A 22,558-nucleotide genomic window follows, 5' to 3' on the forward strand; every position below is an offset into this window, starting at 1 on the left:
TTTTGGGACCCTTTTAGCTCCGAGGGTGGCAACCCTAAGCTCACAAACGAGATTTCATCATAAAGGTCCATTCTTTGGACTAAAAGAGTCCATAAACCCACCCTAAAGAGATCTAAAAGATTAATCATCAAGCTCATGACTTTATACCTTAAAAAGGTCTGAAGTGAAGCAACAATCCCATATATGAACCTTCTCCTTTGCACCAACACCTTGCCTTGACCTTTGCTCCTTTGAAGAGTGGACCCTAAACACCAAAATACTCTCACAAAGCCTTCCAAGCTCCAATAATGCTCCAAGAGGGTTAGGGTTTTCGTGGGGACTGTATGAACATGAGAGGGAGGCTAATAACCAGGGTGTTATGTTCTTTATATAGTGGCTGACCCTAAAAGTTAGGGTTTTGAGACTCTAAGAGTACGCTGGGCGTACGCCTCTCCGCACCCACGATCACTTTGCTCTATTACGCTGGGCGTACCCTAGCCTTACACTGGGTGTACTCTTGCGCTGGCCACCTTGCATGCATGGTCCTTTCTTGCCATCTTTCTCCATTAAGGGACCATTAATGTCAATAACTTCAAAATGCTATAACTCCTTCGTTCAAAGTCCGTTTCCGACGAAATTTATATCCACGAAAAGGTGGAGAGAAGCCCTACACTTCTAGCCACACACCCCGGCCCAAAACCTCTCGAATAAAAACTTAGATGCCATAAAAGACCAAAACGCCCCTAGCCTTGGCCTTTGAAATCCATAAATGAATACTTTCAGAACAGGGTGTTACAATATATATATATATATATATATATATATATATATATATATATATATATATATATCAAATTTGTATTTATAATTTTTATATATACAAATTTTCAAATTTACTATTTCACAAATGGTCATTGAGGTTTGTAGTGTATTGAAAATTTGGTACAAGGATAAAGTAGTCTTTTTCATTAAAATCTAACAGCTGAAAAGTTAGATTTAAAGGCAAGAGGACGTTTCATGTAATTTTACAAACCACAAGGAACAGTGGCGTGACATTTTTCATGAAAGTCCTCAAAGTGAGATATTTTGCAAACCACATGGACCAATTATAAAATTTTGTCTTAATAATATCACACCCTTCAAGTTCAAATCTAAGGTAAGCATACATTGAGATTGTGACATAGGACGTGTTCGGCACAGAGCGTTTAAAAGAGTTTGAGAGCTTCTAACTTCTAGCGTTCAACAAAACGCTCCGTTTTAGACAGAAAACATTGTTGGGCATTACAAGCTTTTAACGTTTAGTTTAAACAAAACATTCTAAATCCAAATCCTTCTTCATGTAACATTTAACAAAACACTACTAGTTACAAGCTATAAACTACCTGCTACATGTTACATGCTACCTGCTAGTTTTGTCGAACACTCTCATAATCACATAAATATTCAAAAAGTACTAACGAAAGCCTATTCGTAAATTTAACCACTATATAATATCGAGAATAAACCATCAACACATGAACTTGACCACGAGAAACATTTTTCACGAAATGAAGTAAATGTCAAGTTCGATATGCTCATACTTTGATGGTGTACCAAATTACCCGAAAGATATATAACACTAACGTTGTCACAGTAAACCGACATTGATTTTTTAATGAGCGAGTGCTCCAAAAGCAAATTATGCAACTAGCATGATCCAGACACCACATTTGTCACCCCACAATACTCAACCTCGACACTTGACCGAGAAAAGAATAACTTGTTGCTTGGCTGACCAAGAAACCAAATCTCCACCTAGAAAAATGTAGTATCCAAAAATTAAGAAACGGGTATCCGGTCAACAAACATAATTTGCATCCATATAGGAAAAGTGACTAGAGACGGATGACATATATTTATGTTAACCATGATGAAGAGTGCCTTGTACATAGAGACGAATGACATATATTTATGTACCATGAAGAGTACCTTGGACATATCGTAGTATCTATTTAAGAGCATACATATGTATCTCTCAATGATTGTGCATGAACAAGTACACCTATTACCCAATATATGGAATGTCGGGACGGGAAAAAATCAAATAATGTAGTGCTCCAGCCAAGCTACGATAGTGGGTAGGTTACATGCATGGGGTGTTCTCATAAGCATTAAGCTTCTATTTGGTATCAAACTGAGTGGAGAATGGTTTACACAAGGTCATCCCAATGAGGTCAATAATCTCAATAGCCTGCTTGCGTTGGGATAAGAAGAGATCCCTTTTATATTTTCAACCGTGATACCTAAAAAATAATGCATGGGTCCCAAATCTTGCATACCAAACTTGGGGCTAAGCGCGCGCACACATACACACACACACACACACACATATATATATATATATATATATATATATATATATATATATATATATATATATATATATAATCAAAGGTCGTAAAGCATCCGATTAAGCTGTGAAAACAATATCATCGACATGTAGTAAAAGATACGCCATGTCTCCTTCGTGACAAAAAATGAAGTGTGAATGATTGGTTTTGTGTGTGAAAAAACAATGGTCGAAACGTAGTTTGTAAAACGTTTATATTATAAACAGGAATCTAGTTTAAGATTTTACAACAACTTTTTCAATATACATACATGATTAGGACATATGTAATTCCGAAAACCAAGAGGTTGTTACATATAGATTGTTTCACTCAAATCACCATGCAAGAACGTATTTTTGACATCAATTTGATGAATGCACCCCATGTTGAACAAAACAATACTAAGAACAGCCTAAATAGTGGCCGATTTAACCACTAGGCTAAATGTTTCACCACAATCCACACCTATTTTTTGGAGGTTTGTCACCCCTTACTCAAAATGAATCAAACTTTGGTATAACTCACTAGGTAAATTCCTTGCCTACCTTATTTAGATATGTGCTCAAATTGAAGACCCTAAATTGATTTAAGGATTAGCTTGGACTTTTAGAAGGCCATAAATTATGTAGTGAACTTGATCTTGTTTTGACATGTTTATTGTTAACATCATCCCTAGTTTTCCAACATGATTTAAATTTACTAGTTTGGGACCATAATGTTTTTTCCACACAACATAAATTTTGGATTTTTAGAAACTTTCACAAATGATTTTCTTAAGTAAGATTTCAACTAGACCCTGAGGGGTGTTACACAGGTAATTCTAGGATTTGAGGGGAATAGTGAAGAATATCAATTTTAACTTAAAGTCAAGCATTCTTCACTTTATTTCCATTTTATTTTGGGTTTAAACAACTTTCTTGCAGTGTGTAAGCAAGCTGCTTGTTAACTGTAAACCTTGGTTTGTTTGTTAACAATAAACCTTTGTTTTGGTTGATCGGTTCTACTATATTGAATTATATCTTAGTTACGTAATGTTAGCATGAACTACATCTGTGATAGGGTTCCTTTACAACAATCCTCCAAATAGAGTTCTTCTCCATCATTATTACTTAAAAAAATTAAACATATCTATTAACAGTTTTGAAAAACAACTTGTTTAAGAGCTTCATACAAGATAACCTCAAAGATATATAAGACGTTTAAAGAACAATTACAAACAAGTAACAAAAACTCTATCAAGGATCATTGTTAGCATAATTAAAGGTTGGGCTCTTTTTGTGTGGGACTTTTAATTAACATTTTAGTTAGGTTAACCTTATATAGTTTTTCTATAGGGAAATCTACTATAAAGTCTCCACATTTTAACATCATATTCAATTAAGTTCCTATATTTTTGTTTATGATTAACTTTCGAATACCGGCAATTGTATTCAATTTGATCATTTTTACCGGCACTACTAGAAAAACAGCCTTTTACGACGCTCATTGCGCGTCGTAAAAGGCTCAGACAATGCGCAGATGCGCGTCAAGGAAGGCCCTGTCATAAAGAGAGACGACATGCTTTTGCGCGTCGTCTATAGACGACGCGCAATTACGACGCGCGTTTACGACACGCAATGCGTATCAAGGAAGGCCCTGTCATAAAGGAAGATGACACGCATTCGTGCGTCGTAACATTACGACGCGCGTGTTAATGACACGCAATGCGTATCATTAAAAGCCTTGTCAAGAAAGGCCATGTCATAAATGAAGATGACATACATTTTTGCGTATCGTAATTTTAAATGTTAAAAAAATATATTATTTATGTATTTGTTATTTTTTAAATTAAATTTGCATTTAATGTCTCATAATAAAAATAAAATACCATATGCAAAAAATACAATCCAATAATGTCATGCAATTGTATTTCTTACAATATCTAAATTTGCATCTAATCTACTCTGTACATCAAATTCCAACTGAGTAAAGTTGCATCTTGCCTTTCATAATTATTTAAGACTAATGCTCCAAGCAGCTGATTATATGGATAAGCAGTTGTACATTCGCCCATCTCACTCAAGAATGACTTAGCCAAATTCAACTCCAAGTCTTTACTGCATCTTGCTGATAATGCTGCAAGATTTGAATCAAGTGGCTTCATATTCCTTTCTTCCATCAACATTACCTGATGCACAAAATACACAGAAACAAAAAATCATTGTAGAGGATGGGGTAATTTGGGAAAATGTGAGGGCTATCCTCTACAAAACAAAACAAAAAATATCCTCTACAAGATTTGCTCTTTAGTATCCTCTGCAAAACAAAACAAAAAATATATATCAAAAAATGGAAGTATGAAAGATTTTGATTTATGTAAATGTTAGATGAATAGATGATCAACATAAGGGCTTAAAAGTAAACTAGAAATTTGCAAACGTTTGAAACTTGCCTGATAAGTTCATGAAGGAAGACCTCTTTGTTGTTGTATAATTGTGTATGAAATTGTTGTGAATAAAAGGTTAAAGCATATGGTTTACCAGAGGACCATCGGGGGGAGCTTGAGGTATAAATTTGCAGTCATCAGGCCCACCTTGACCTGACAATGAGAATCAAGATAATGTAATTGGTAATACAATAGTTTTTCAAGACACTCTAAAATTATTTTACAATTGTAGTAGTATTTACTAGCATTTCCTTGTTAACATTCAATGATTATGATCATCTAAAAGCATAAATTAGCATTAGCTCACAGCTAAAATTTTGTGTTTGTATGCTAATTTACCATATTAACCTTTAAATGGAATTTACATATGTGCAACACAAAAGGTGCTTACATCAGCAAGATATTGTCCCATCTACAAGAATATTAGACGAACCACATGTAAAGGTTAATCAAATGCTGCAATGCAGTAAAAAAGAGTAAAGTGTGTAGCGTATTTTGGTGTAAATTATTAAAATAATTCCGAAGCAGTAACAACCTGATGTTGATGCTTGAGGTCAATATGACATTGTTACAAGTGTAAAACGTATATATATGAACGAAAAGCATGCAGATACCTGGATATAAAAGAACATAGGACGGACCGAGCTGACAATGGTCACCAACAAGAACAACCTGATACAAAAACATTCCAAAATATACTAAAACAGTTAGACTTCTAAAATAACTCATAAAAGTTAGAAAAACTAAATATTCCAAAAATACCCCTAGGACTCTTTTTGTCCCAGAATCTGAATTAAGCCAACAACAGAATCTAAAATTTGCCAACCGAGGATCTCCGAAACCAACACATGTGCAACAGATGACATCAGCACTCTAGGATATCTCTCATTCTGTAGCATGCTTCATTGCTTTATACTTTTTCTCGACATTGCTGGACAATTCCCCTATGTAAGTTAGTAAATAAATATCTGTCAGCTCAATCCACCAACCATAATTTTGAAAAATTACACAAACAAGTCGGGAAGATCTGCTGATGCTTCGATTGCTTTGTTTCTTGCAACTTCAACATGAAGTGTTCTGATGTTTTATGTGTAAAGTTTCACACTTTCTTTTACTATGCATGCTAATGTTCCTGAACCCCCATCTAAACAGTTGAAAATGGTGAACTTTCCACTTTGGGATGATCCGGTTTCTCCAACCATTTGTCTGCATTTTTCAGCTGAAAAAAAAGGAATATATAAGAAACATGGAATAATGAACTACTAAAATAAAGAATACTTCCCTTGATACTTGATAAATCACATAAAAAACTAGGTACAAAAAAACTGACAGACAATCGCCCTTATTATGTGAGATACTGACAAGTAACAAGTTATAAAGATCATAAGACCATGGGTTAATTTTAGCAGCCAATATACAAAATTGGCAACTCTTTTTACTCTAGTGGACCTGGTGGTAGATTAGATATACTATAGTTTATCAATAATAAATAATCAACAACACAAAGGGCTTCACAAAATTTCAAACTTTTAACAGGGCATAAATGGTATAAATGGAAAACCATCATAATAAATAATTGCAAGAAGTGAAACATGTTGCTTAATCAATGTGGTTCAGATCGGATCACAAGTCAGCTGAACACATAAGCCACAAACTTGGCATTCCAAACCTAATCCATCTGTCATCTTTGGATTGGGTGCCTAATTGCCGATAGAAACACAAAATCATGTAAGAAATGAGAATTTTAGACTCTTATTGGTTTTGTTCTATATGATTCTTTTGCAAAATGCTAGCTATTTGGATTTGATTGGTTTCTTTGATAACTTGGTTTGATTAAATATGTTAAAGGTTGAAACAAGTAATTATTTACACTGATTGTTTTCTTTAGTAACTTTTTGATTGGAATAAAAACAATTTGGAACAAATAAGCAAATAAAAAACTAAGAAGTCTTGCAATCAAGTTTAAGTACTCATGAATTTCAAATAAAAAACAAAGGAAACAGTTACCTTAATCCTAATTCAAATAGAAAAATCCAATTTATTTTAACGGATATTTAATTACCAGCTCTAATCCTAATTCAGTGGATTTAAAATTTACCTTAATCAGTAAACTGCAAAAACAGTCATGTGGTTCGATTTTGACCTGTTGTAATGACTATTTTGCCCTTGGACCTGTTTAATCTCCACTATTATACGATAAAAAGTACTAGAGGTAGAGTAACTGTCTCGACAATCCTACATTTTCATCTCTCTCATCAGTCATCACCAACCTTCTGGACATATTTTAAAATGTAACTGTCTATTCCTGTAACATCCCGATTCTAGGTATAAATTTAATTAAAGAATAATTGGTCTTATGTCCTACTCGGCGAGTTGGTTGCCCTACTCGCCGAGTAGCAGTGGGAATAGAACGCGTGTTTAGTGACCTACTCGGCGAGTCCACCAAGGGACTCGGCGAGTAGGAGCTGGTAGATGAAACCCTAAATTCTGGGGTTTTACACCCTATTTAAAGGATCATTGGCCTCCACCAGCCTCCCCTTATGCCTTTTGTCCCTCTCAAACCCTAAAACGTGTGTGTGTGTGTGTGTGTGTGTTCTTTGGTGTCCAAGCTTGAAGGAGCAGCTTTGGAAGGAAGCATTTGAAGAAGAAAGGAAAAGCAAGGCCAGGAACTCGGGAAAGCTAAGGGATTGCATCAGAAATCACTCTCTGGAAGGTAATAGGCTATTCCCTTAAGCTCTTTTCATTTTGAACCTCCCTTGGATGGGTGTTATGAAGGACTCTCCATGTTTAAGCTAAGATCTGAAGTTATAACATCAGATCTGGACTTCCCTTGACCTCTAGATCCATAAAGTTCCCAGATTGTGCAAGGTTGAAACTCTCCCAAGGTGTAAAACTCCATTAAAGAGCTTAGATTGATCATTTCGGGCCTTTAGAGCCTTGCATGTACGTAAAGATTGCAACTTTACGTAATAAACGTACCTTAGGAGCTTAGATCTGTAAGTTGGGGCCTTGCCAAGGCTTAAAGAGCATCTGCATGGATTAAGATCTGCATGGACTCCGCGAGTTGATTAAGGGACTCGGTGAGTCCGTTGAAGATGGCCATAAACTCGGCGAGTTGGATGAACAACTCGGTGAGTTCGTTGAAGATTGCCTTGAACTCGGCGAGTGTTAGAAAACTCGGTGAGTTGGCTAGGGTTTCTCCCAAAATCTTGGCCGTATATGAACTCGATGAGTGAAAAGGAGACCTCAGCGAGCAGGTCGAGGATTCCACGACTTCTCGAACTCAGGAAGAACTCGGCGAGTCGGAGACTTGCACTTGGCGAGTCGAGTCAACATGGACTGTTGACTCCGACTGTGGACTTTGACTTGGACCAAGGGGTTGACCAATTGAATTCTGTGGGTTTCTGGGATTGGGAGATTTATGAAAAAGGTCGTGTGGTACTTTTAGGTGGTGAAGTTCGTGTTGGACCCGGGAGTTGAGCTTTCTTATTTCCGACAACAGTTGCGAGGTGAGTTATCCTCACTATACTAAGGGGTCTAAGGCTCCAAGGCCGGCCCATTGGATTTGATATCCTAGTAGTTATTGTTATGTAGAGTTTGAGTTAGTAATGCATGCCAGTAGATGTGCTAGTCGGGTAGATTTGTAGGACTGCCTGTGATACTGATTGATTACCTGTGTGTGCATTTATCTGTTACATGTCGACATGTTATGTGGGGTGGGTTTAGGTTGTACTGCTCTGTGTGGTAGCCAACAAACCCGAGAGCATTCCAGATACGAGCTGAGGGACCGGTAGGCATTCCAAACTCGTACTGAGGGCTCGATGGCATTCCAGATACGAGCTAAGGGCCCGGTAGGCATTCCAGACTCGTACTGAGGGACCAGGGGTAGTCCAGCTTGTAAAGCTGTGGACCCAGTGCATGATGTTCTGTTTTGATTGATATGATATGCTAATGTTGATATTGCTATGTGAACTGTATGTGTATCAGTATTTTGGGGGTAACTCACTAAGCTCTCGGACTTACAGTTTCAGTTTATTGTTTCAGGTACCTCAGGGGATCGCGACAAGGCTAAGGCTTGATCGTACAACTCCTTCTATTGTGTTATGTTTCTGGGAAAACTCTGATATAAATGTATTTTGAAAACAAAGTTGTAATGTTTTGATGAATTTGACGTGTTTTTAAAAATTTAAATTTGGCTTAAATTTTGAGTGTTACAAGTTGGTATCAGAGCCTTGGTTTGAGTGAATTGGCGGAACATTCGTGTGAATCCAGTCTCAAATCGAGGAAAGATTTTCAAAATGGTTTTAAATGGTTTTCAAAATAAGTAAAGGAGGATGCAGGGTGTACGATCAGAAGGAGGCAGTAAGTAGACCCCAAAATACCATACAGTTATTTGATATTGTGATATGTTAGAACAGCATGCTAGTACTAGGCTAGGGATCTTCAGGAATTGCATGATAGAATTGCCTGATTATATGATGCCTAATAGCCTAGGGATCCCTTATGTGAGATTGACATCATTACTATAGTTGTCTAATGTATGCATCACAGTTGTACCTAATTAAGATCTTATAGCCTGAGAATGTTTGATTTGGCCTTATGTTCTGTTCTTGTTTGATTGGGAGCTTGGGGTAGGATTGGATATTCGAAAGTCTATAGGGTCCAGCGTTATGTATGGCTAGCATACATTAGTGCTGCAGGGTTGGTGGAAGTTTCACGGGTAACAGGGATTGAGTGAGACCGAGAGGTCAGTTATGAGATATTTAGCATTCCTCTAGGAGTGAGGGTTGAGCGCTCTCCTTATTGTGCATATTGTTAGGGTGTTGTGGGGATACTTGGGACGAATATGGGTAAGTGTGGAAGGTAGTAGGGGCCCATGCTACTGAAAGCACAGAACCTATACGCGTGCCAACTAAGTCGCAATCCCTAGCGTTAGTAGGGAGTTGGCTCCCAAATATTTATATGAATTATCTAATACCTTGTGCTATGTTTCAGAATGGTGATGACGAGACGCTTCATGGTTGGATCCGGTTCGGGATCAGGATTAGGGGATGGAGGTCAGGAGGAGCCGACAACACCTGAGCCAGTGGTGCAGACGGGTACAGAGGAGTTGGATGCCAGGATTCGGGAAATCCTGCATGATGAGGTTGCTGCTGCATTCCAGGCTTAGTTACCGGAGATGTTCGGGTCGATTAAGACCGCCATGGTGGAGTATTTTGATGAGCGCTATGCAGCCCTTGCAGAGACAGCCGCCGCAGCAGCTGCATCAGCTGTATCAGCGACGGGGGGAGGAGTTGGTAGGGGTTTCCAGTACAGGGACTTCGATAACATGAAGCCCCCTACTTATGATGGGACGCAGGATCCCATCAAGGCTATGAGGTGGATTTCAGATGTGGAGGGGTGTTCCTTCACCTGCTCGTGTCCTGCTGACCAGAAGGTCAGGTGTGCTCTGAACCTGCTTAGGTCGGGGGCCAAGGACTGGTGGAGACTTGCGACTGGGTCATTCTCTGATGATCAGAGAGCTGCTGTTACTTGGGAGCAGTTTAGGGATATGTTCCGTGCCCGTTACATTCCACGGGTTGAACGGGAGCGATTGTCACAGGAGTTTTTGAGTTTGAGACAGGATGGGGAGTTGGTGACAGAGATCACCCGGATGTTCACCGAGAGGGCGATGTTTTGCCCGGAGTTTGCCTCAGAGCAGGCTCAGATGACTCGTTATCTGAGTATGCTCAAGACGGATATCCGTCAGTTTGTGTCTACCCAGCGATGTGATACTCTTCTAGAGTTGCAGGAGGTCGCCAGATGGCGTGAGTTGGAGATTGAGCAACATTTGAGAGAACAGCGGCAGGCCCCGGCACATTCTCAACCGGCGCCGAAGCGGTCTAAGACCGCTGATACTAGGACTGGGGGTCAGCAGAGCCGCACATGTGGGAAGTGTGGCAAGGGTCATTCTGGTGTGTGTCGTGCTGGTAGTGGATGCCACAAATGTGGAAGGGAGGGGCATTACGCGAGGGACTGCCGCCAGGCCGCTCCGGTTCAGAGTCCGAAGGTTATGTTACCATTGCGATCAAGTTGGCCTTTTGAAGGCCAACTGCCCGTTACTCGCCGCCAAGCCGGCGCAGGCTCCAGCGCCGGATACTTTGAGGATCACGGATGGGAGACCAGTCAGGACTGAGCCTCCAAAGGTTTAGGGTCGTGCCTTCCAACTTACAGCGGATGAGGCCAGAGCAGCACCGGATGTGGTTGCTGGTATGTTTCTATCCTTATCTAGTTATTTTTATATCTGTTGCATTCTTATCTGTGGCACCTATGGTTAGGTACGTTTTTAGTGAACTCCTTGACTGCTTTGGTTTTATTTGACTCGGGGGCGAGTCGGTCTTTCGTATCTCAGACATTTAGTAGGGGGTTCAGTGCACCAGTGGGTGAGTTAGAGTGTCTGTTGCGAGTGTCTATCGCCAACGAACACGGGGTTTCTGCTTCTTCAGTTTATCGAGGGTGTGACTTGGAAATTTTCGGGGTGTCATTTCCGATAGATTTGATTCCGATTCCCATGGGGGAGGTATGCGTGATTGTAGGCATGGATTAGCTCAGTCGATTTGGTGCCATGATCGACTGTGAGGGGCAGCGTGTGGTAGTTCAAACCCCAAGTGGGGGAGAACTGATTGTTTATGGCGAGGGCACCAGAGTGGGATCAGGGTTTTGTTCAACTGCCAGGGGACGGCAGTACCTTCAACATGGGTGTACAGGTTATCTAGCGTACGTGATAGATACGCGAGCCAGGGACCAGATTTCGGTTTCCGACATGCCGGTGGTCAGGGAATTTGCAGATGTATTCCCGGAGGAACTACCAGGGATACCTACGGAAAGGCAGGTTGAGTTCAGGATTGCCTTGGTGCCAGGTGCCGCCCCTATTGCTAAGGCGCCGTACCGGTTGGCACCGCCAGAGATGCAGGAGCTGTCATCGCAGCTGCAGGAACTACTGGGCAAGCAGTTCATTCGGCCTAGTAGTTCTCCATGGGGAGCACCGATACTTTTCGTCCGGAAAAAGGATGGTTCACACTGGATGTGTATCGACTACCGGGAGTTGATCAAGTTGACGGTGAAGAACTGTTACCCGCTCCCGAGGATAGATGATCTCTTCGACCAATTACAGGGTGCATCTTGGTTTTCTAAGATAGACTTGAGGTCTGGGTATCATCAGGTCAGGGTCAGAGAGGAGGACGTGGAGAAGACCGCGTTCCGAACTCGTTATGGGCATTATGAGTTCGTGGTGATGCCGTTCGGGCTCACCAACGCACCAGTGGTGCTCATGGACTTGATGAATCGAGTCTGTAGACCGATGCTTGATCGCTCGGTCATAGTATTTATAGATGATATTTTGGTGTATTCCAAGACCCGAGAGCAGCATGCGGAGCATCTGCGGGAGCTGTTGGGAGCTCTGAGATGGGAACGGATGTACGCCAAGTTCTCGAAGTGTGAGTTTTGGCTACGGGAGGTCCAGTTCCTCGGACATCTCGTTAACCAGGAGGGGATTTTGGTCGATCCGACCAAGATCGAGGCGGTTATGCAGTGGGAGGTTCCGAAATCTCCCTCGGATATTAGGAGCTTTCTGGGTTTGGCAGGGTACTACCGGAGGTTTATACGGGACTTCTCCAAGATTGCAGTGCCACTCACTCGTCTGACTAGGAAAGGGGTAGATTTATGGTGGGGTCCTGAGCATCAAAGGGCGTTTGAGACCCTCCGTCAGAAATTATGCGAGGCTCCATTGTTGACACTCCCGAAGGGAGTTGAGGATTTTGTGGTGTTCTGTGATGCATCCATCACAGGTTTAGGGGCGGTCCTCATGCAAAGAGGATGAGTGATAGCTTACGCATCGCGACAGCTAAAGCCGCATGAGACGAGATACCCTACGCATGACTTGGAGTTGGGGGTGGTGGTGTTTGCTCTCAAGATATGGAGACACTACCTATATGGGGTCCGTTGTACCATTTACACGGATCACAAGAGTTTGAGACATATCATGGATCAGCCAAACCTGAACATGAGGCAGCGCAGGTGGCTGGACGTAGTCAAGGACTACGATTGTGAGATTCTTTACCATCCCGGTAAAGCGAATGTAGTGGCGGACGCTTTGAGCCGCAAGTCAGCAGGGTCTTCCACCCCAGCGGTATGTATGAGGATATCAGTGGATTCTCCGCTGGTGGGTTTGATCAGAGATGCCCAAGTCGAGGGCATCCGCCAGGAAAATTGGAAGATAGAAAGGATCAAAGGCGAGAACACCCAGTTCGTGAAGGATAGTCGGGGACTATTAACCCGATGTGGTCGGGTTTGGGTCCCGATGATGGGTGGGGTTAGGCAGACGGTTATGGAAGAGGATCATAAGTCTCATTTCTGTATTCACCCGGGGGCCACCAAGATGTATCGAGATTTGAGGTTGAGTTATTGGTGGCCGTGCATGAAGCGGGAAATAGCTTGGTACGTTGAGAGATGCTTGACCTGTAGGATGGTCAAGGCCGAGCATCAGAGGCCGCATGGAAATTGCAGCCCCTAGAGATTCCCATGTGGAAATGGGAACAAATCACGATGGATTTTATTACCAAATTGCCAAAGACGGAAAGGGGGTTTGATGCTATATGGGTCATCGTGGATCGATTAACCAAGAGTGCCCATTTCTTGGCTATTCGAGAGGGCTCATCGGCCGAGAAACTGGCCGAATTGTACGTTCGGGAGATCGTGTCGCGCCATGGGGTTCCTGTCTCCATTGTCTCCGATCGGGATGTCAGGTTTACCTCTCGCTTCTGGCAAAAGTTTCACGAGGAGCTGGGCACGCGGTTGCACTTCAGCATAACATTCCACCCGCAGACCGACGGCCAGAGCGAGCGGACTATTCAGACCCTCGAGGACATGTTGAGGGCATGTGTCATTGATTTCGGCGGGAGCTGGGACTCCCACCTACCGCTTGCGGAGTTCGCCTACAACAACAACCATCACTCCAGTCTGGGCGCCCCGCCATTCGAGCTGTTGTACGGGCGGAGATGTCGCACCCCGGTCTGTTGGGGCCAAGTTGGACACAGGGTGATGGGTAGTACGGAGATGGTTTTGCAGACTACCAAAAAGATCCAGCAAGTTAGACAGTGCTTGCAGACCGCTCAGAGTCGACAGAAGAGTTATGCCGACAAACGCCGATCTGAGTTGGAATTTCAGGTGTGAGACATGGTACTCCTGAAGGTCTCGCCCTGGAAGGGCATGATCCGCTTTAGGAAGAGGGGAAAATTGGGTCCCCGATATATCGGGCCGTTCAGGATCACTGCCAGGGTTGGTAAGGTGGCTTACAGGTTAGAGCTGTCGGAGGAGCTTAGTCGGATACACAACACTTTCCACGTTTCACAGCTGCGAAAGTGCGTTATGGATCGGGAGGCGGTGGTGTCGTTGGATGATATTCAGGTCGATGAGCGCCTGAACTATGTGGAGAGGCCCATGGCCATACTAGAGAAAAAGGTGAAGATACTAAGGAACAAGGAAATACCTTTGGTGAAGGTACAATGGGAGCATCAGAAGGGATCCGAATTGACGTGGGAGGCAGAGGCAGAAATGCGAGAACATTATCCGGGACTATTCACCGGAGCAGACTTGGAGGACGAAGTCTAGTTCAAGTAGGGGAGAATTGTAACGTCCCGATTCCAGGTATAAATTTAATTAAAGAATAATTGGTCTTATGTCCTACTCGGCGAGTTGGTTTCCCTACTCGCCGAGTAGCAGTGGGAATGGAACGCGTGTTTAGTGACCTACTCGGCGAGTCCACCAAGGGACTCGGCGAGTAGGAGCTAGCAGATGAAACCCTAAATTCTGGGGTTTTACACCCTATTTAAAGGATCATTGGCCTCCACCAGCCTCCCCTTATGCCTCTTGTCCCTCTCAAACCCTAAAACATGTGTGTGTGTGTGTGTGTGTTCTTTGGTGTCCAAGCTTGAAGGAGCAACTTTGGAAGGAAGCATTTGAAGAAGAAAGGAAAAGCAAGGCCAGGAACTCGGGAAAGCTAAGGGATTGCATCAGACATCACTCTCTGGAAGGTAATAGGCTATTCCCTTAAGCTCTTTTCATTTTGAACCTCCCTTGGATGGGTGTTATGAAGGACTCTCCATGTTTAAGCTAAGATCTGAAGTTATAACTTCAGATCTGGACTTCCCTTGACCTCTAGATCCATAAAGTTCCCAGATTGTGCAAGGTTGAAACTCTCCCAAGGTGTAAAACTCCATTAAAGAGCTTAGATTGATCATTTCGAGCCTTTAGAGCCTTGCATGTACGTAAAGATTGCAACTTTACGTAATAAACGTGCCTTAGGAGCTTGGATCTGTAAGTTTGGGCCTTGCCATGGCTTAAAGAGCATCTGCATGGATTAAGATCTGCATGGACTCGGCGATTTGATTAAGATACTTGGTGAGTCCGTTGAAGATGGCCATAAACTCGGCGAGTTCGTTGAAGATTGCCTTGAACTCGTCGAGTGTTAGAAAACTCGGCGAGTTGGCTAGGGTTTTTGCCAAAATCTTGGCCGTATATGAACTCGATGAGTGAAAAGGAAACCTCGGCGAGCAAGACGAGGATTCCACGACTTCTCGAACTCAGGAAGAACTCGGTGAGTCGGAGACCTGCACTCGGCGAGTCACGTCAACATGGACTGTTGACTCTGACTGTGGACTTTGACTTGGACCAAGGGGTTGACCAATTGAATTCTGTGGGTTTCTGGGATTGGGAGATTTATGAAAAAGGTCATGTGGTACTTTTAGGTGGTGAAGTTCGTGTTGGACCCGGGAGTTGAGCTTTCTTATTTCCGACGAAAGTAGCGAGGTGAGTTATCCTCACTATACTAAGGGGTCTAAGGCACCAAGGCCGGCCCATTGGATTTGATATCCTAGTAGTTATTGTTATGTAGAGTTTGAGTTAGTAATGCATGCCAGTTGATGTGCTAGTCGGGTAGATCTGTAGGACTGCCTGTGATATTGATTGATTACCTGTGTGTGCATTTATCTGTTACATGTCGACATGTTATGTGGGGTGGGTTTAGGTTGTACTGCTCCGTGCGGTAGCCAACAAACCCGAGAGCATTCCAGATACGAGCTGAGGGCCCGGTAGGCATTCCAGACTCGTACTAAGACTCGATGGCATTCCAGATACGAGCTGAGGGCCCGGTAGGCATTCCAGACTCGTACTGAGGGCCCAGGGGTAGTCCAGCTTGTAAAGCTATGGACCCAGTGCACGCTGTTCTGTTTTGATTGATATGATATGCTAATGTTGATATTTCTATGTGAACTGTATGTGTATCGGTATTTTGGGGGTAACTCACTAAGCTCTCAGGCTTACAGTTTCAGTTTATTGTTTCAGGTACCTCAGGGGATCGCGGAAAGGCTAAAGCTTGATCGTACAACTCCTTCTATTGTGTTATGTTTCTGGGAAAACTCTGATATAAATGTATTTTGAAAACAAAGTTGTAATGTTTTGATGAATTTGAAGTGTTTTTAAAAATTTAAATTTGGCTTAAATTTCGAGTGTTACAATTCCTAAATCCAAAGTGGTTAACAAACAAGGGACAATTTAGACATTGAATTAATTCAATTAAATGACTCTGACATGAACAAACATAAAGTTAAAAACTTTAATAAACAGTTTATAAACAGTATTAGAATACACACCTTATCATGAGTTTTTAGACAAAATTAGATAAGATAAACTTACCCAAATAAAAATAGAAATCTGAAATAACTAAGTAGCAACTCTAATCAGATAAAACTAATTCCTAATTTCAGGTTTTTTCATCACAATGACAAACAATTGAATACACACCTGAGAGGGAAGTAATATTAATCAACAAAAATTAATAACTTAGTACTAACCCTAATAAAATATACCTAATTACTAATTTCAAGTTTTTAATAAAATGACAAATAATTGAGGTATAAACCCTGATTTCCTATAAAGTTAAGTATAAACCCTGCTAAGACATGTAGAAATCCATGTTGTTGAGGTACCAAAAAAGCTTCAGGTTTACCGTTTTTTAACTTACCCCTCAACATGCCAAACGTTCAGTTACCGGTGGACGGTGGTGGTTGGTCTGGTAACCCAGCGAGTCGGCCGCCTTTTTGAGAAGAAAAAGGTCAGATAAGATTAATGGATCATCATTTCATCATTTACCATCACTTCAACTTTCTTTTAGTTCCATTTTCAATGAGATTTGATTTGATTTGATCCACTTCTGTTGATCCAACTGTAGTGTTAGTTCTTTAAATTTGCGAATCAATATCAAATCATCTTCTTGTTGTTTGATACTGTGTTTTGTGAAACCATTTTCATCTTTTGAGTTTGTTTATACCAACTACCAAATATTAATACTTATTTTAAAAAAGGCAAACTTCTTGCAAAGAAGTGCCATGAAACATAAACTATTCTTCTTCCTTCTTGGGTTTGATGAGTTTTCAAATTTTCTTTTTAAAATGTTAAAGATGGTAGATTTTAAATGCAATGACTCACCACAGATGCACATTGCAAGAAAATCAAGTCATGAGGGATGTTATCCAACGAGTATACAAAATCCTTTGGCTTTGTTACTGAAGAGACAAAAAGTTTATCTACATCAGTTTTGATTTCTTCCATAAGCAACAAAAGGGTAAAATGGGAAAAATAAAGTTGTGATATAAAAGATAAAATAAACGAAGCATATATATATATATATATATATATATATATATATATATATATATACTTATTACTTACAGATACCAATACCATCCCATCCTTTTTTGATGATGCCCCTTTGTCCAGTCATTTCTAGGGCTTTAACAATTGACTGTGTCATTTTCTTAGGCTCTTGAACTAGCTGACAATGGATAAATAAAATTGTTGGAATTTATATTTAGATTACTTTTTTTATATATAATATAAATTATAAAAATCATAAAAGAACTGATGATATGGATAAAGAAAACTCACAAGGCTACCAAACCCAATGTAGATAGGCTTTGGGCCAGCTTCAAGCCAGCGTACAAGTTCTTCAGGGGGTTTGTAGTTTGATGCGAGATCAAGGAAACAAAATCCAACCACATAAATTTTAGGTCCCCAATCTGTGAATATTATGATTTGATTAATCCATCTAATATAATAAAGTCTAATAAATAGTTAATATAAGGAAAATTTACCTTTTGGTTTAGGAACAAGATGAGGACTCCATATGTATCCATGTGGAATATCAGTCTCAGAGCCTTGAGAACCACTAAAATACGTGACAGGTCGCATATTCAACTTTTTCTTCCTAACATCATTTATCATGTCTCGAATTCTAAGCCAGATTAAAGAGTCAACTATCTGATATGACAACTGCAAGTTGCAGGGAGAAGATAATGAAACCTAATTGAAGCCTTGAAGTTGTAGGGATGTCAAACTGAAGACAGAAAGAAGAAACAATTTATTTGTGAGAGAAGACACATGAAGAATGTACCTTTTGGGAGTGAACCAAGAAGGAGTAGGATCAGATGGGTCTCCTTAACGGGCGGCGCATAGGTCAGTGACGGTGGCGGAGAGGAAAGATGGGTTGGAGGAGAAGGCGGAAGTGCGTGCTTAGGTTGATGGCGAGCTTCAACTTTGATTTCGTTCTAGATCCAGACGCATTCGTTTTCTCAGCCATTGACGGCGGTTTGTGGAGATGATGATGGCATCGTGGACTACGACATGGCGTTCCGATTTTGAACCGGTATCTTGAGATGGCGGAAGTGTGTGCTTAGGTTTGTAGATGCACTCCAAACTCTTAAAGCTTATCGGGTTCGATGTTGGTGGTGGTAGCTTAGGGCTTGCACACACACACACACACACACACACACACACAGAGAGTGTGTGTGTGTGTGCAGGGGTAAAGGAAGACGAGCCAATTCAAAAGGATGTGCTGATTCAAAAGGATTATTAGGGTTCTATTGTAGGATTCTAGTGTGGATTGAGTTTTTAAGGTTCAATGGCGGTGGCAGTGGCGATGGCTTAGGGTTTACAGAGAGAAGGAAGGAGTGAATGAAAAGGGAGATACTGCGGAGAGAGGGAGAAGCGGGGTTCTTCAAAATTTTAGAATTTCAGACGATTTCATTTTCCCCCTTTAAAAACGCGCGTTTAGGCAAAAAAAAAATATAAAGCGACACATTTATAGAACGCACACTTTATGAAAGGCGCCCTCCGCATTTCCTTTTTTTCTTTTGTTACACTAATTTTAGGGCACGCATAAATGCGTGTTCACTATCCTTCAAATTTTGCAAAATTGACATTATTTTTTAGGGCACACACCAATGCGCGTTATCTATCAGCGAGTGTCATTGTTTGCGCGTCATTAAAGAGCTATTTTCTAGTAGTGCGGGTCAATAGGGCATTCAATTTCAAAATTTACTTTTGGCCTACATTTTAAATTTTATTACAAATTTGGTCCAAAATTTACACTTTTTACATAGATTTCAAAATTTTGTTATAAATTCATCATAAATTTAGTTTTTTACATATATATTTTTTTTTCAAAATTCTGTTTTGAATATGATATTTTTGTTTTATAAAACCATATTTTTACAAAAAAAAATTTACAAAAAAAACTTTACTTTTTCTATATAAAAACATTTTTTTTAAATATTTTTGTGAAAAAAAGGTTTTTAAATGTGAAAAAAAAAATGTTAAAATATATAAAAAAATAGTTTTTTTTTTTCAAAAATATGTTTGAATTACATAGGTGCACAAACAAAAATAATTTTTAAAAAAATCAAGATTTTTACCTGATTAAAAATAGTTTTTTCAAAAAAATTTATCAATTTTTTTTGTCATACAATTATTTATGCTCTTTATAAAGTTATTTTAATAGCAATGTTTAGTAATAAATCTTTTCATTTTTTGAAATTTGGGCACAAAAAATTAGGGGTGACAAATCGGGCCATTTGTGTCGTGTTTTTGTCCGACACGACACGACACGACAATGTTTTATGTAACACAAACACGACACGACACGATCTCATGTTTTTTTTAACTAACACGAAAACGAACCGATTAAAAAACGACAAACACGACACGACACGACAAAGATAACATGAAATAAAAATTAATGTATTTAATTAATATTTATTCATACATAACACGAACCGATTAAGTACCTTTTGTCCATAATATGCAATTAATTAACTAATAAATGATATAAATCCCTACTAAATATAGGGCTAAACGCACATATCACATACCAAGATCCAACAATTCTACAGGCCGTTGAAGCAATATTTCCTAATTCTAATCACCGCTTATGTATGTGGCACATTATGAAAAAACTACAAGCTAAGGTGTGTATATTTTATTCATAGTTAACACACAACATGTTTTATTCAGCAATGATTTAAACAGTTTACGTATTTTTAAAAATGATTAGCATAGATATTGTTTATTTATAGATAATCTTATAAAATTCTAATGTTTTTTTAGGTTTCAACAAATTTTCTGAAAAACACTTATTTTCGAAAGCATTTTACTAAACTTGTTTGGAATGTCTACATCGAGCCTAAACTCTTTGAATCAAGGTGGAAACTGCTTATGAGAAAATTCAAACTACAAGACAAAAGATGGTTCAAAGACATGTACAAGGATCGAAAGCTTTGGATTCTAGCCTATTTTAAAGACATGCCAGTACATGGTCTGATGAAAACTACTTCAAGGTTTGAAAGTGTCAACTCATTTTTTAATAAATAGCCTACTCTGGTAATTTGCTTATCTATTTCATGATGAACTACGACACCGCAATTAGAAAGCAACGAAATGGTCAACAGAAACTATGTCACACCCCCGAACCAGACGGCGGAAACGTCCGGGGGCTGTCGTGACTCAATTGAATACCATAACATTGAATATATATGAAACAAAACAACATTCGTCACCATTCATCAACATAGTACAACCAGTAGTGTTTACATGTCATACATTGTTTTAACATTACATTCCCCAAAAATTAATTTGTTCAATTCATACAAAATAAACTGCAACCGTCACTGAGTATGATTTCCCTTGATTCACTGGTTCCCTGAGAATACAAGTATTTTGAAAAACGTCAACATATGAAATGTTGGTGAGTTCATAAGTAGTGTTGGAAATCGAATGTTTGTATTGCTTGAAAAACCACCAGAAAATCCGATATTTTCTGAAAAGAAAAGCTTTGGAAAACGTTTGTGAAGATCCATAGGTATGCTTGTTTGTTTCTATACTTGTAAAAAAAATGTTCATTGAAGATGTATGCATTTCAAATCTGTATGTATTGAAAACCCTAGGAAAACCCGATGTTCTCCTAGTTCCTTGAATTACATGAAGTTACATTGAAACCATTGCATAGCGTATAGTGTCAGTCACAGGCGACGATGGAAGGTTCTCGAGCAGGATTATTTACTACAAACCCGCGTTACACAAACGCCCAGTTTATAGTTATACTAACGAACCCGAAGGCGTCGTCAGTACTAATCGCGTTATCCAATCGCCCTGACTAGGTGTAGTCCCACATCCGAAGAGAAAGAGGTCACGAAGACCCCGGTGACTCCATTAACCGGTTGGGGATATAGTGTACGAGGGGTCCCAGACCCGCCTCGCAAAAAGGCAGACTCCACTGGCGACACTAAAGGACCCTTGGGGACCAGTAGTCTACAGCCATTGAAGGTCCGGTTACGTCGTGTCGGATTGGTAAAACCCAACACTTCGTAAGATAGAGGTCTTCGGGCCTTAAGATCAGGTCATTGGGCTAGCTAGGCTCAACAAGCAAGATTTTACACTTTTGGGGCCCGAAGATGGTGCGTAGACGTCTGTGCACACTCGTATGTATAGTGAATTCCAAATCGTTAGTTGTATGAATCGTAGTGTCGTAGTGTCATAGCGTCGTAGTGTTAGTAGTTTTCGGATTTTTATTGGTTCGAGACCGAACCAATTCGTTTAACAACGACTTTTGGTATTGTAGAGTATTGAATTTCGTCGATAGCCGCGATGCCATTATTTAATCAAATTGTGTATATTAAATTAGCCTTGAAATATTCCTGTTTTCAGCCCCTCATTATTTGTAAAATTTACATTTTCACCCCTTTTTATTAAATACTTCCCGGTTTGGTCCTTAAACTATTTTTCTTGACATTTTAACACCAAAAATTATTGAAATTAATATTTTTCAGCATATTTTTCATAGAAAACAGTTTAAGACCCTGAAAATGCAGTTTTCTCGGTTTTAATCCCTTATTTTCGCAACTTTGACAATTTTGGCCCAAATTGGAAAATTTTTGCAACTTTGGTCCTTTTTAAATTTAAAAAGCATTTTAAACCTTTGAAAAGGATTTGGGACACTTATAGTCCACTGTTTTACAGAAATTCACAGTTTTGACCCTCCAAAACAGAAAAATTCGCATAATGGGCCTCATTGGGCCGAAAATGTCATTTTTAGCCCAATAAGCTTGAAATTTATGTTTTTAATCCTCTAATTGAATATAATTCCAGAAATAGTTTTATGGAAACTGTTTTGGCACATTTGATCCATCAGAATCTGTGAAATGTCAATTTGGGCCCTTAATTTTGTATTTTTCACATTTTTGGCCCAAAATGTGTGTTTTTAGCTTAAAGAAAATTGTTGCTAACCACTTAGCTATTTTTCTTGTATCACTTATTATGTAGGAACATATTTGAAGCTAAAATCATAAAACATAAGTTATATCTCGGTTTTGAGGGGTTTAATGGCTAGATCCAACATTAAGACACATATAAGCATACA

The 22,558-nt window shown here is 40.0% G+C and overlaps 1 protein-coding gene across 1 annotated transcript; it reads right to left on the minus strand.

Moving 5' to 3' along the window:
* Positions 1–4,477: 4,477 nt before the first annotated feature.
* Positions 4,478–18,476, minus strand: LOC111880146 (sterol 3-beta-glucosyltransferase UGT80A2). Its single transcript, XM_023876544.1, has 10 exons — positions 18,450–18,476; positions 17,961–18,138; positions 17,755–17,885; positions 17,539–17,641; positions 17,296–17,372; positions 5,924–5,992; positions 5,388–5,445; positions 4,868–4,926; positions 4,622–4,643; positions 4,478–4,515 (listed from the first exon to the last, which is right to left on the minus strand). Exons 1-10 carry the CDS (start codon positions 18,474–18,476, stop codon positions 4,478–4,480), a joined length of 762 nt encoding a protein of 253 aa, XP_023732312.1.
* Between the last annotated feature and the right edge of the window lie 4,082 nt (positions 18,477–22,558).

Source organism: Lactuca sativa, chromosome 1 (assembly GCF_002870075.4).
Source record: "Lactuca sativa cultivar Salinas chromosome 1, Lsat_Salinas_v11, whole genome shotgun sequence".
In the NCBI taxonomy this organism is placed as follows: domain Eukaryota; kingdom Viridiplantae; phylum Streptophyta; class Magnoliopsida; order Asterales; family Asteraceae; genus Lactuca; species Lactuca sativa.

Coding starts and splice junctions, on each gene's coding strand:
- LOC111880146 (XM_023876544.1), bottom strand. CDS start 18,476: ATGCCATCATCATCTCCACAAACCGCC. Junction 5,993..17,295: donor TCTTGCAATGTGCATCTGTG/GTGAGTCATTGC, acceptor CTTTTTTTTCAG/CTGAAAAATGCAGACAAATG. Junction 4,927..5,387: donor CTATGTTCTTTTATATCCAG/GTATCTGCATGC, acceptor TCTCATTGTCAG/GTCAAGGTGGGCCTGATGAC.